The sequence below is a fragment of the Drosophila biarmipes genome, chromosome 2L (assembly GCF_025231255.1).
Source record: "Drosophila biarmipes strain raj3 chromosome 2L, RU_DBia_V1.1, whole genome shotgun sequence".
Lineage (NCBI taxonomy): Eukaryota > Metazoa > Arthropoda > Insecta > Diptera > Drosophilidae > Drosophila > Drosophila biarmipes.
In genome coordinates this window covers 16,311,523-16,324,570 of record NC_066612.1, presented here as the reverse complement: position 1 = coordinate 16,324,570, position 13,048 = coordinate 16,311,523, and the positions used below count along the sequence as shown (strand labels likewise).

At 41.3% G+C, this 13,048-nt stretch overlaps 7 protein-coding genes across 8 annotated transcripts in view; 1 reads left to right on the top strand and 6 right to left on the bottom strand.

The window, feature by feature from the left end:
- Window positions 1-5,618, bottom strand: part of LOC108034170 (insulin-like growth factor-binding protein complex acid labile subunit) — a 51,297-nt gene extending 45,679 nt beyond the window's left edge. For both annotated transcript variants that reach the window (XM_017108977.3, XM_017108978.3), the window contains exon 1: window positions 4,982-5,618. The gene's annotated coding sequence lies outside the window, so the exon portion shown is untranslated. The remainder of the gene's footprint in view (window positions 1-4,981) is intronic.
- Window positions 5,619-6,769: 1,151 nt separating this feature from the next.
- On the top strand, window positions 6,770-7,425 carry LOC108033272 (putative protein TPRXL). The gene is made up of 2 exons (XM_017107537.2): window positions 6,770-6,805; window positions 6,853-7,425. Exon 2 carries the CDS (start codon window positions 6,868-6,870, stop codon window positions 7,339-7,341), a length of 474 nt encoding a protein of 157 aa, XP_016963026.1. The 5' UTR covers window positions 6,770-6,805; window positions 6,853-6,867; the 3' UTR covers window positions 7,342-7,425.
- A 1,040-nt stretch (window positions 7,426-8,465) lies between these two features.
- Window positions 8,466-9,321, bottom strand: LOC108033481 (male-specific sperm protein Mst84Da). The gene is made up of 3 exons (XM_017107819.3): window positions 9,159-9,321; window positions 8,697-8,997; window positions 8,466-8,639 (listed from the first exon to the last, which is right to left on the bottom strand). Exon 2 carries the CDS (start codon window positions 8,919-8,921, stop codon window positions 8,742-8,744), a length of 180 nt encoding a protein of 59 aa, XP_016963308.1. The 5' UTR covers window positions 8,922-8,997; window positions 9,159-9,321; the 3' UTR covers window positions 8,466-8,639; window positions 8,697-8,741.
- LOC108033480 (uncharacterized) lies at window positions 9,237-9,910 on the bottom strand. The gene has a single exon (XM_017107818.3). The coding sequence runs from the start codon at window positions 9,801-9,803 to the stop codon at window positions 9,405-9,407; it is 399 nt and encodes a 132-aa protein (XP_016963307.1). The 5' UTR covers window positions 9,804-9,910; the 3' UTR covers window positions 9,237-9,404.
- On the bottom strand, window positions 9,898-10,152 carry LOC108033273 (uncharacterized). The gene is given in 3 exon segments (XM_017107540.1): window positions 9,898-9,956; window positions 9,959-10,062; window positions 10,064-10,152. Coding segments are annotated over 3 exon segments (252 nt in total).
- A 118-nt stretch (window positions 10,153-10,270) lies between these two features.
- LOC108033490 (uncharacterized) lies at window positions 10,271-10,729 on the bottom strand. Its single transcript, XM_017107828.3, has 2 exons — window positions 10,566-10,729; window positions 10,271-10,510 (listed from the first exon to the last, which is right to left on the bottom strand). Exon 2 carries the CDS (start codon window positions 10,488-10,490, stop codon window positions 10,341-10,343), a length of 150 nt encoding a protein of 49 aa, XP_016963317.1. The 5' UTR covers window positions 10,491-10,510; window positions 10,566-10,729; the 3' UTR covers window positions 10,271-10,340.
- A 358-nt stretch (window positions 10,730-11,087) lies between these two features.
- Window positions 11,088-11,611, bottom strand: LOC108033488 (uncharacterized). The gene has a single exon (XM_017107827.3). The coding sequence runs from the start codon at window positions 11,440-11,442 to the stop codon at window positions 11,254-11,256; it is 189 nt and encodes a 62-aa protein (XP_016963316.1). The 5' UTR covers window positions 11,443-11,611; the 3' UTR covers window positions 11,088-11,253.
- Window positions 11,612-13,048: the final 1,437 nt, after the last annotated feature.

Sequence of the window (13,048 nt, the reverse complement as noted above, 5' to 3'; positions counted from 1 at the left end):
AACTTGGCGCATCCCAAAATGGGCAGTGAGAATTCAGTAAAAGATTTTTTAAGTTATATTACATTCGAGGCAGCTGATAAAACACGTAGCCGCTGATCCTGCAAAAAGCATGCAGAAGTGACAAACACTTAATAAAAAATGCATATTATTAGTTTTAATACCAACTTATGTTTAAGTTGAATGGAAAAAATATTTATTTCAGCAGAAAAAACACATGTTTTGTAAACATATTTGCGCAAGTGCAACTTTATATTTATTCATGGTCTTTGGTCAATGCTTTTGCAATTAAAAATGGTTCAGTAAGCTGCGTTGGCTTATAGATATATTTTTCACAAAAAAAGACTTTACAAATTTTAACTTTTCAAAGGGATTCAAAACAAATAGCTACCATGGGAGCAAAGCAGATAGTTTCCCTGCAATCACAGTCCCCCAAACTGACTGGTTTTGCGACGTTAGATATGCGTAGGGTACGGTTTAAAGGATGCAAAGCGTAACCTTGCCGATTGCCCATCTACACCCACTCTAATGGCTCAATCATGTCTGCAATTGTTATGTTCCTGAACCATTTAACCTCATTGCCGGCGAACGAGGGTCAAATGAACTGGAAACACAGTTTCTCAGCGCCTGATTTGTCGCCTCCTTCGTTCCCACACACATTGCCGGCGATAATCCCCGATAATATTTTGAATATGGGGGGAAATATGATACTTTAAGTACAATACATTGTGTTTTATGTTTATTTGGCAACGGTTACATAACCGGGCAACAGCCCGATGACAAAGCCGGTTGAAAGTTGGCATGGCATTGATCCATGTTGACAATCTTTGGCGGGTCGCGGAATATAAATAAATATGCCAAGTTATTCGCATACTTTTACGCTCGGCTGCTCAGCGTGGTGTGTGGCCAGGCTCCCAAGGAGCGGGGAGAAGGGAGATTTGTTTTCGGATTCGTCGGATTCGTCGCTGGAGCAGTTTGTTTTTATTGCCGGGCGACGCGACTTCGCTGCCATATCGATGGCGATGCCGCCCGACAAAAGGCAAATGCACCCATTTGTCATTTGGACAACGAGCTGACAACAGTTCAGTGCCACTTGTCAGCGATGGGCCGCGGAAAAAAGCCCGAGCAGCAGAAATCCCAGTGGCAGTTTGCCCTTCAAACCGTTTACTTTAAAAATATACAACAGGAGTCAAGAGCGCCCCTTTTTTCACCGAGTGATAACCCGTTTTTTGCGTAATGGGCAGGACACACAAAGTGCTTTTAATTAAGCATCGATATGTGCTCAAATATGGAATGCCCTTGCATATTTAATTAAAAGGAAATTGTATCCCGTTGCCATCTACAAAGGGACTTTGTCCGCGTTTTTAATTGCGCAATTCATGCATTTTAATGCGACTGCCCACATAAAAGACGCCCACCATTACCCGAAAGAAATCGTAATGAGCTCAAAACCAAAAAGGGAAAATTACACAGGCCGTACGAAAAAATAAAATAAAAATGCAAACAAATTAAAAGCGAGGCAAACACATAAATTTTATATGGCTTTCGCCAACGAGATCTGACGAGGCACATTGATATGGAATAAAGCCCGGGCCGCTAATCAAATGTAAGCACATTTAATGTTTAAATAAACAGGAATGGGTTGATCTGGCGCAAATAGAACAGCCGAAATGAAAGGAGTCTAGAGCCTGAAAGGACGAAAGCTGACTTGATCCTGCGACCCACGTTTTTCCCTTTGATTAAGTCCCGCATAAATATTTATGTGCAGCAGCGGCGGAAATGCGCATTCATGATGGGCAAAGTGGTATTTAATTGAGAAGTAAATTATAAGAGGCACGTGGCGGTAAAAAGAAGCATTGTGAGCTAAAAAAGCGACGAATACGAGATATCCTGGGTGAAATAAAAATTGGAGAGAATTTCCAATCCAAAAAAGATTAAACAGAAAAACCATGCTTATTTTCTTTCTTGCTACGACCCTTATTTTAATTGTTTCTCTGCATTTACTTCTTTGGTTCTTTTTATAAAACGCATTTCAATCATCAACTCTTTCCTCCCTAACCATAAACTCAAAAAATAATCTTAAATTTGAAAGCAAACACACTCGTTATGCGACGCCACTTGAAAAAAATATCATAAATTGTGTTATTGAGTTAGCAGTGTGGCTCTCAGCACAAAAAACTGAAACAAAACACAAATACGGACCACGAGAGCCACTTTCAGGCTTGGCAAACAAAATAAAGTCACCGAAGACTGAGAACTTGTGTGTATTTTTGGGGGATATTTTTGTGCCTTCGTTTTATTCCTTTTGAAGTGCCACCCGAAAAAGAAGCACAAAGTTGAGTTTATGTCTGCTGTCGTGGGGTATAATTCCCTTTAAAGACTTTAACGCTTTTTTAATAATTTTTTATTGTCATGAAATCCGCCTGGGTATTATTTGCATTTGAGAAGTTTTAAGTGCCGACATCGCGGCTGTTCCTTGCGAACTTTATTTGCGTCTTAGTTTAATTTCCGAGTTTATTTGGTTTGTTTCGAAAGTTTAATAAACGGCCGAACCCATTAGCCAAAACCAGAAAGCGCGACAGAAATGTATTCAATTTGTACTTGCCAAATGAGCGGCATAATTCCATTAAAGCCGGAGCTACTGCAATTTCAGCCAATCAATATCCGTGCAATGACCATTAACTTCAAGGACACTCTCGGCCTTTTTGTCAAGTTAATCCCATTGTTCGCCAATATTGCTGGCCAATATTTTTTGGGCCGCATTTATACATTCGTTTATATTCAATTTGCATTCATACATTTGCATAGGTCACCGTTTCACTTTGGCAAAAAATAAGGAAAATAAACTTTTGCGTTTGTTCCGCATCATTGTGCACTGAAAAACCAGCAAGGCGGGCGAAAGTCGGGCAAATAAACGGAACTGGGATTGAGTTGTCACAGCTGCAATTTTTCAAATGTCAAATCAAAACAGAAAACCAATTACTTTCGATGATTAATTACCATTTTCCAAGGAACAAATGCTGGCGACCGCAGAATGATTTTGATTGCGAGCCGGGCTAGCAGTTCGTTTGATTTATGATGCGATCACCCCTTTGCTGACAAGTCCCCGATGTGACGGGCCCTTTCTCCCCCAATTCCTGAAGGAAACCCACGCCAAAGTTTCGTGAACTTGGTCCTGCGACATGGAAATCACCTTAAAATTCATAAGTTTGTCAGCAGGGCCAGCAGGGAAAGTCTTAGAGGCGTCGGGCAGAACCCACAAGCAGCACAGCAGCTGCATGTCATTAACTATATGAGCGCCCTGGCGTAATCCCACTCCCACTTGGCGCACCACACGGCGGATGCGTAACGCGGCAAACTTCAGCGCTTAATTTTTCGAACATTTAGCGAAACCCACTTTTTGGAGTGAGTGGTATATGTATGTGGCACCTTTCCACCCGCACTCCCTATTATTTCGCACTTTTCTGCCATTTTGTTGTCACCAAAGCTGCGGATTATGCGCACAAAAAACGAGAGTTTATGTATGAAATTATGCAAAGCAGACCGACAGACGATAATGATGGTGGTTGGGATTCCTGCGGCTGATGACGATAATTTCCAACGGCCAGGGCTCTTTAACCCGTCAAGGCCGTCGCGAAAATGAGTTCGGCTTTGTTCGATTGTAAATGAAATATTTCGCGATTATTATGATTAAGATGAAAAGTGAAATTTTGTATGGCGGCATGGAAATTTCATGTTTTAATTACAATTTGCTTCGGCCGCAAGTGACCCAAATTGTAATACCCCTACATACATTGAGGGAAGAAAGGGTTCTTTCAACCCTTTGGCGACCGTCGGTGTTCTCAGCTGCATGCCTGGATGCATAATTATGTTGCCAAACTGGTTGGCTGACCAGCAAAAATGTGAGGGGGAAATAAACCGAAAAAGTCGAATACCCAAGTTACTTGAGCATGACGAATGGCTTTGTCGAGTTTACCACTTCTTCGGGAGATTTTATTAAAAACTCCTCAGACACAGGTGCAGTTTGGCAAAAGTTTTTAATTCGCCTTCTGCCAAAAGATTTGGATGGATGGTTTTACTTTTTGAAATACTTTTCGCTCTTATCACTGGGCAAACCTGTTGTCGCAGATTAAGTATTAATGACAACCATTAATATCATCCCCGGCCGTCCGAAACCAATAAAATTTCCCTAATGCCGCGATATTTATGGCAGCTAATTTATGTTCGAGACGAAGGAAATTGGAAATCGATACTGAAACTGCAATTACTCTTTGATTTATAGGTACTACTCGGTTTTTAGTCTTCTCATTTTTAGCTTCTAGGCAAATAGATTTTTTCGTGGAAACCACTTTGAATGGAAACCCTCCAAGAGCGGAAGTAGAGGCGAACTGATATTGTCGCGAGTCGCAGGTAGTGCTCACTTTGCGGTTTCCGATTGCCAAGTCATTGGAGCAGGTGTAAATGAATCTCAACTGAGAGGCAACTGCTCATTGCGCCTTGAAAATAAGTAACAGTTTACCAAAACAGATTGCTTATATTCTTGAATAATATCTGAATAATTAAAGCAACGCTTCTCATTATTTTTATTATTATTATTTTTAAAAATAAAGTATATTTTAGAAACACAATTGTAATTTAAAAAAAATCAATTTTATTGGAAAAAAAAAGGTAAGATAACGATAATGGTAAATTTTTAAGAACATTTTTTGAATAATTTATAAAAATAAAAATAACCTGGTATTTTTGCAAAGCTCATTCAACAAAGTCGGTCTCCTAAGTTGTAATTTTATGGGAAACTTTAAGGTTTACTGTCAACCCAACATTTTGGCAGTAATTAACGAATTCCTGGTTCAGCTTTAAAGCCGTGCACTGGCCTGACCTCCTTTTCCTCATTCTCGAAACAATAACTTTTTCGCACACATTTTATTTCAGGGATGTCATCTAACATTGTAAATAAAATTCGGGGATCCTCTGTCAAACTTACCCAATGCGCAACGGCATGTAAATCGAAAATTACCAGAAATTGTCACTTTACATCACGCCTGCTGCAGGACCTATAAATCATGCAGCACACACACTAGCGCACTGGCTTACGGGAGAAGCCACAATCTGGTCTAGTATTTTGGCAGCGGAGATCCTGGCGAGCGTGTGTGTGAGTGAATATTCAAATCAGTTGCTGGCTGCCAATAAATGAAATTCGCACACACTCCCACCCACTGAGCACACTCACACACAGTCCACAAACACTTAAATTGAGTGGGAAAATTCGAATGGTCCCGTGTATTTAGCAAATGAACCGTGCTTTCTGTTGATTTTCCCGGCTTCTGTTTTATTTTCGGGTAACGCGCACTAATCAAATATTACAGACTTCGCACAGCTATGCGATCAGCGGGCGGAATTAAATTAAATGCCAGATGAATGGCAGCATCATTACGACGGCAGCACTTGGCTGCCAATTAACTTGCCCGAATTTAATTAGGCTGAGTTAGGGACCCAGGATTTGGTCCTGATTTGTGGCCAAGTTCTGGGCTTATCTGCCAGCTTCACTGCCGCAATCCAACGGATGAAGTACGTTAAAACACTGGTCCGGATTAAACAAAACCGACTAGCAAACCGCTTCTTCCGCAAAGCAAATGGATACTGAAGGCGGCCGAAAGCGCGCTGAAAGTTAAATCCGAAGTCGAGAACTCGGTTCGAGCTTCCAACGGCTCGAAACGATCCGAGTGGCACTTGCAACATGTTGCAAGTTCGCCGGGACTTCGGGGATTCTATGTTTCTGAGCCAGACCTACGATCTTTGATTTTGATTCTTAATGGGTCAATTCAAATTTATTGCATAAATAAATCCTTTTGGCTCTGTTAAAAAATATCATAAAAAGTAAAACGTAATACATCTATCCCACACATTGAAAAAAGGTTTTTGACCCATCAAACAAATGATTTGTTTTATTGCTAGTAGATTGTAATGGAATTTCGTAAATACTTTTTTATAACGCAGTTCATATTAAAATAAAAACTAAAATACTATAATTTTTAAGAATTAAGTTCAATATTTGTACTGTTCTAATTTGTTGGTTTTATTGTAACAAATTAAACATTTTATACTTAAAGAAATAAATTTTCATCGAAAAAATTATAATGAGCTTTATCATTATGAAAATTATTCCACAAGTCCACAAGGTCTTAGAATTTTTAAAACAAACAAAACTATATTATCCGTTTTCTTACAAATATTTAAGCCAGAAATAACATCAATATCTCTAGTATTTTGCATTGTTTATAGCATTTAAAATCTAAATCCTGATATTCCAAAAAGTTTTCTGCGGTAAAATAGTAATTCTTTTAGACTTACGCTTCTTTACAACACTGGCCAACATCTAGTTGTTTTGCACAAATCAGTTAGGGGCTGTCCATTTATTACGTAGTTTTTGTTCTCAGACAAGAGGTGTCTGCTGTGAAGAAAATATATTATCTTTGAGTAAAATACTGATAACATAAAGGAAGAAGAGTTCACAAAAGGACAAAAAGATATATAGACACCTATGTAATTTAATTTTTGCCCATTTTTCTTTAAAGTAATTATTTTTTCAAACGTAAAATATATATATTTATTTAAAACAGTAAACTTATGACACACATCAAAGAATACGTAATAAATGGACATCCAGTTTTTGAAACGTTGACAGTGTGGCCGTACGTGAATTGCTATTTTATACCCGCTTTTAAGAATGCTCGGAAAGCACGCTCATTAGACTTCTTTCTTGAAAGCCATCGAAAAGGACTCAATTTTAAAAAGCCTTCCATCCATTGTAAGTTCAAGTTCAATAATCGTGTATAGCACTAACAGTCTTTTAAGCAGGAGCGTTCTCAAATGGGGGATACAAGCAAACGCAGCGAAAGCTGGACTCACCAAAGAGATTCTTCTTCGTCAAGCTCCGATTCGTCAACCTCTCTAGACCCAACAAGCTCCGATTCGTCCTCCAGCGATTCCATATCGTCGTTCGCCTCAACACACTATCACGTCGCACTTCCCAGTTCTTCGTCCTCGAGCTCAGACGGTCAGAGCTCCAACAAACCCTCGACATCAACGGGAAGACGTGGACGATTTTCGGAATGGACCCATTCTCCGCCGGAGAAAAGAGCCAGATCTGACCCGAGCTCCACCAGCACCACCGGACCCTACCAATGTCCTGTGTGCCTTAAAGATGTGCGGCAGGGCGAACCGGTGGCCACCTCCTGTGGCCACATTTTCTGCACTTACTGCTTGCTTCGTGCCATAAGGGCCACGTCGAAGTGCCCAATGTGCAGTGTGCGTTTACCTGGGTTTCATCGAGTTTACATGTAAGCCAGAACAGCTATCTAGGCTTCTCAAAGGAAGATGTGTGTATGTAAACAAAAATGTTGATACCAAGAACTGGCTTGAAAAATAAAACCAAACTTTTACATCTATTTAAGTTATTTTAGTAAATTAAAGAAGTATTAAAAGCAGTGGCAAAATGCAGCACTTGTCAGCTCTAAAAACTGCCACTTGAAGTCTATTTGTGCTACTAAATGCATAAACTTGGAGTAGCACCTGGAGGAACTGTTGCTCCACCATAAAAATACGTAAAAGAAGAACTTATCCGAAGTGCAACATCCTCATGGGGAACACGACAATGCAGTCGGAAAGTTTCAGCTGGAAAACTAAAAGTCAAATGTAAGAACGCAGCCAACTTCAGCCATAAAACATGGCACACAGCCATACACTCGTACTCGCAGGAAGTCCGCGAAAAACCCCAGAAAAGGAAAGGACCTTTCGGGAGAGGGGCCCGTGGCAAAGCAATGAAAATTCCGACCTACCACAATAAATTCCGCGGGAAAGCAACGCAAGCGATGCCAAAATGAGAGTGAAATGGCCAACACACACTCAAACCGAGGAATGGGAATCACACCCCTCGGAAAACCTCAAGGAAGCATAACGCACGCTGAGATACCTCAGACCCCAGACACGGCGCTATAAATCGCGCTTAGCCAAAGCAAAACATATCAGGAAGCATCAGAATCGGTTTCGGTTTCATTTTCAGATGGCATAGGAGAAGCGGGCGGCACGGTCCCCAAAAATCTTTGACCTGGCACAATGCTCCACATTCTATGTTTTGGTTCGAGTTCGAAGCGCTTCTGCGCAGTAAGCCCCGTGGCCGAACAGCTGTTCTAGGCGAGTCCTTTACCTAGGACAACATGTGCATCCTTATGGGTGTTAGGTCCTTTTGCAGCCCCACGCCGAATGACTGGAGGCTGGCCACCGATGTTTACATTGCCTAATCCGCACGCCGCATTGTTTGTTCGCCACAGCTGGGCGTTATCCGATTTTAAATATTTTCCCCAAGTCCATGGGTATAACTAATTAAAATTGTTTAATTAATCTAAACACCGCTGCTACCGTTCGCAGCCCATTTACGCAGTTTTCCACCTTCAAGAGAAATATTTAAGTCAAATTTTAAGGCAGTTCATTTTATTTATGAACTGCGACAACCGAAGAACTCATTAACTATTTGGAGAGCTTGGGTGTTAAAGCCCCCGCCAAGGAAAGGATTTCAAACAGCAACATATCTCTTCAGCAGTCGGCGGTGCATAAAAGCTTGATCTCTAGCTCCTTACCGCTTACTATCGGATTTGTGCTTAGGATAAAATATTTATAAACAAATAGTTTCTTAAACTTACCTGTTAACAGATAATATTTCTGAGCTATCACTCTTGATAAGTACATTACCAGCCGCAAGGACACGAGCTGCAACCACCACAGGGACCACAACCACAGCAAGGACTGCAGCCACCACAGGGCCCACAACCACAGTAGGGAGTGCCCCCCATGAGGGGAGCCAGGCAGCCGGGTGGGCAGGGTCCCACATAGAAGGGATCGAAACTGCAGCAGAGCATCAGAACCATCTTGAAAGTTTTGGATTTGCCTGACGAGACTCACGAACCGACTCTAGAATTTGTAGGTAGAGCTCAAATGCCACAGCTGAAAGGATCACAAAGGATGTAATGTTTAGAGAGACAGTTTGTGCCGACTGCTAATGTACACTGTATGTGTTGCGGCATTTATAGATTAGAGCCACTCTACACGGCTTGATTATTGTAAAGAACTTTTTGTTTCGATTCGTGTGCCGACGCCAAACTTACTTCGATTTTCTGCTGCTGAAGAAATACGTTGAAGTTAGTCCTTGGCTATGAATTTGGAATTTTGTTTAATTTTTCATATTATTTTTTTATTCAACGAGAGAGATGTGTTCAGTCCAAACTGTTAAAAATGAATGAGCTCTGTTGGCTTCGAGTCACACAAAGCCGACAAAAATCTGAAGTTTCAGGCCAAGGCCTACTTGATACTACTAAAATTTTGGATTTCAAAGCCGACTTTGCTGGCTGGATTTACTCCTCTTCCGGTGGATCTGCCGCTGGCGGAGTTTCCCGTTTCGCAGCGGCCGGTTCCGAGTCCTTCTTGGCCACTTCCTCCTCTGTCGAGGAGTCCCCGGACTTCCGATCGCTCCCCAACTTGGGCAACAGGGGTCCCACCATGGCACAAGCCTTGCCTCCAATACTTTGGACCACGGAACAGGCGCCATCCATGCGATCGCCTTCGACCAAGGGAGTTTCTCCTTCGACGGCGGTCAGCTGATCGGCCACCGGACCGCCCCGGGTCACGAGGTCGGAGATCGGGTCACGGGTTTGGTCCAACAACCGACCACCCACCTGCTTCAGCGAGTGGGTGACCACCAAAAGCATGGCCACTACGCCCGCCACGCCGATGGCCGAGTGCACCGTTTCCATGGCTCCGGAGCAGGAGCAACCGCTGCAGGATCTTCTGGAGGATCGGTTTCGAATTTTTTGATCAACCAAGCTGACAGCTAGTTCGGAGACTACTCTACCACTCTAACTTTTTGGCTAGCGCCGAGATGGTATCATACGTAGATCGGGCCAGGTGCGCGATAGTCAACCTAACAGTTCACCAAGATCATACCAACTGACCACCGTCTCCTGATCGCCATGGTGCTCCGGCGTTGCATCGTTCACGAACAGGAAAATTTTACAGAAGGTCGGACCAATCGATCATGGGCTCCGACTTCTTGTGATCAACAAGGAAGGAATTAAGGTGTACAATGTAATCCATTAACACCATGACGTCAATTTTTTAAATTTGTTGAATTTGTTTATAAGCTAATGATATAAAAATCCCATGGCTTGACATTGAAATGCTAAAACCGGTGTGATAAATAAATGTTCACCATATAAAGCCATTTCGTTAGGAAGCTAAATTATTTTTTATTAGATGATTTTTCTTCTTGACTCTTCGGCAGCGGTTCCTTATTAATAGCTGTGGTAACATTGGCTGTGCCAGCCCCCGGGAGTGTATCCCTTATAAATGTCAAAGTCACATGGGCAAACGGCGCATCTCGGATAGGGGCCAATGTAGAAAGGATTCACGGCAGGAGTCCAAGGACGACTTAGGTAGACCATCTTGAACCCTCCGCAAGAGTCTGAAAAAATGAGCTTAAATATTTTACACATATGCGCTTTTATCACAAAACTCACCAAAAAGTCAAGAAGAAATGGAACTATTTTAACAAAATGCCTACCAACACGACAGGTTTGAAGTTTAATTTTTGACTAAACAATTGAACATTTGTGTCTACTATTTTGTTGACACTTAAAGCAAGCACTCTGATTTGAAAATATTTTTGCACATTGTTCCCAGATTGCAGTTTAGTGGTTTTAGGTATATCAGAGTGAGTTTTAAATGTATTTATTAAATATATCAGTCTAATAACAATTAGTACAATTAAAATTTGCATACATTTTGTTAGCAGCTTATTAGAGAATATGTTGGTATTATAATTGTGGTTTAACCATATGCAGCTTCAAAACAAATAAAAAGAGACAGCTTTTCATCAGTGTTAAACTTCTGCGCTTTATAGTTCTGTGTTTGGTGTTAACTCAGCAATTAATCCACATTGGCAACAAAAAGCAGAAGTCATCCTTTCAAAGGACATTAATATGTTATGCATCCAATCTTTCAAAACAATGACAGCCCAGAAAAAAAATATTGTATCCTGGTTGCAGTGGATAATTACTAAGCCGTTTTAATAAAACCCATTCGCTAATAGATTATTGTATATTAGCTAAAGGTCGGAGAAAGTTTTCGTTTGGCTGGACGTAGGACCCTCCTCCAAGGGACGACGGAGCTGTTGTCTGGAGCTCTCCACTACTCCGCCTACTTTCTTCACTTCTGCTCCTTCTGTGGCTTCTGTTCCGCCTTCTTTTTTGGCTCCGGGGCGGGATTGCATCGTGGCAGCTGGGACTCCGGACAGACTCCGCACTCCGGAACCGTGCAGTGGCCCTCCTCCAAGCAATCCGGGTCGCAGCAGGGCGGATCGGGTCCAATGTAACCGGGATTAAATATGCAGGGCATGTTGCAGCTCCTCCAGGAGAAATGAAGGTCGAGGCGGATGAAGGAGGCAGGTGGGTCCTACTTTGCTGATGTTGTGAATTTACATATGTAGATTCTCACTGGGTTCAAATTTCGGCTAAAGTGAGGCTCGGTTTTCTCATTTCTATGGGGATTAGAACACGATAGAGCAAGGTAACTAGATGCCCGATATGCGCAAAGCTCCAAACCAAACTAATTAATAGCATATCGGGATCAACTAGCTGACCGATTATACATCAGAAAATATTTTATAAATTTAATAGTTATGATGTAAGTGAGGTTTTAAAAAAAATTCAATGTAATTCCTAAGGCTTAAGTTGAGAAAATGCATATTGAATCTTCAAAATTAAAATAATAGATAATTCAATTTCCAAATAGTGATACAACATAAACTGTATAATAATCTTATTTTCTAATAATGCTTTGTGACAGTGTATGCCAACACATGCGACACATTGAACTCTCACTGAAAATCCGATTCAGAGCCCAAACACAAACACCGACTAAATCACCGGTCATAGCAGAACGCTTATAATTATTTCATAATCGGGCAACACTTCAGTTTTATGGTGACAAAAGCCTGCGGATAGACAAGAGCCCCTGCAGGCCATCGAAACTGGGCCACAAATGGCTGCAGGCGCAAATATGGAATTTAAGTTGAAATTAATGAATAATTAAGCAGCGCTGGGCAGACGCTCGCAGCGGAAGTACAGCATTTGCATAGCCAACACAATGAACTACATACAGCGCGGCGGACAAGACTTGGGCCGTTCATAAATTAGCTATGCAAATGCAATGCGAGTGGAAATGGAAAACTAACGGCAATTCCTTTGTCAATTAATCAATCAATCAACGCAACCGCTCGCCGCGATCCAGAAAGCGTTGCGGAAATCACTTGTCCCACATATCTCCGCCCCCACCCAGCAGCTCCATTCAGACGCATTCCCCGCTGGAAAAGCTGCGAGCTGCGAGCTGCAAGCGGCAAGCTGCATCTCCATTCATCTACATCACGCATGCCAATTTGCTGCAGCACGGTTTTTGATTGCCCGCTAAGTTCCGAGCCCTGCGAGCCCCCCATCGAAGCCGATTCCCCGGTTAAGGCGCTGGCGGAGTCATTAGCATCAAAGGGCAACGGTGACATGACCAGCGCTCCTGGCAGCCGAGCGGCACAGTGGTCTGCAGGTGTCCAAAAATATCAGTTTCTTAAAACCAAAAATACGACATCTTTCAATTAAAAAAGTTGGCATTTGAAAATATTATTCAATTACAAACATACGCTTTTTTTTAAGTTATAAAATAAAATGTAGGTATTAGAAACCTAATAAAAAATATCAGTTATTTAAATTTAATTTGAAATTTAATATTAAACTACGGAATATAACCGTAACATTGTCATCAGAAAAAAAAAACAATTTTTTGTAAGACTAAATATGTATAAGAATTACATACATTCAAGTATACAAGCTTAAAGATAAGTAGTTAGCATTTACTTGATAGCATAAAAAGAAGTTCTAAAAAATATTTACATTTTTGTTGCAATTTTTTTTAACTTATGTATTTATTGTATTTTTTAAGGCATTTTTAATAC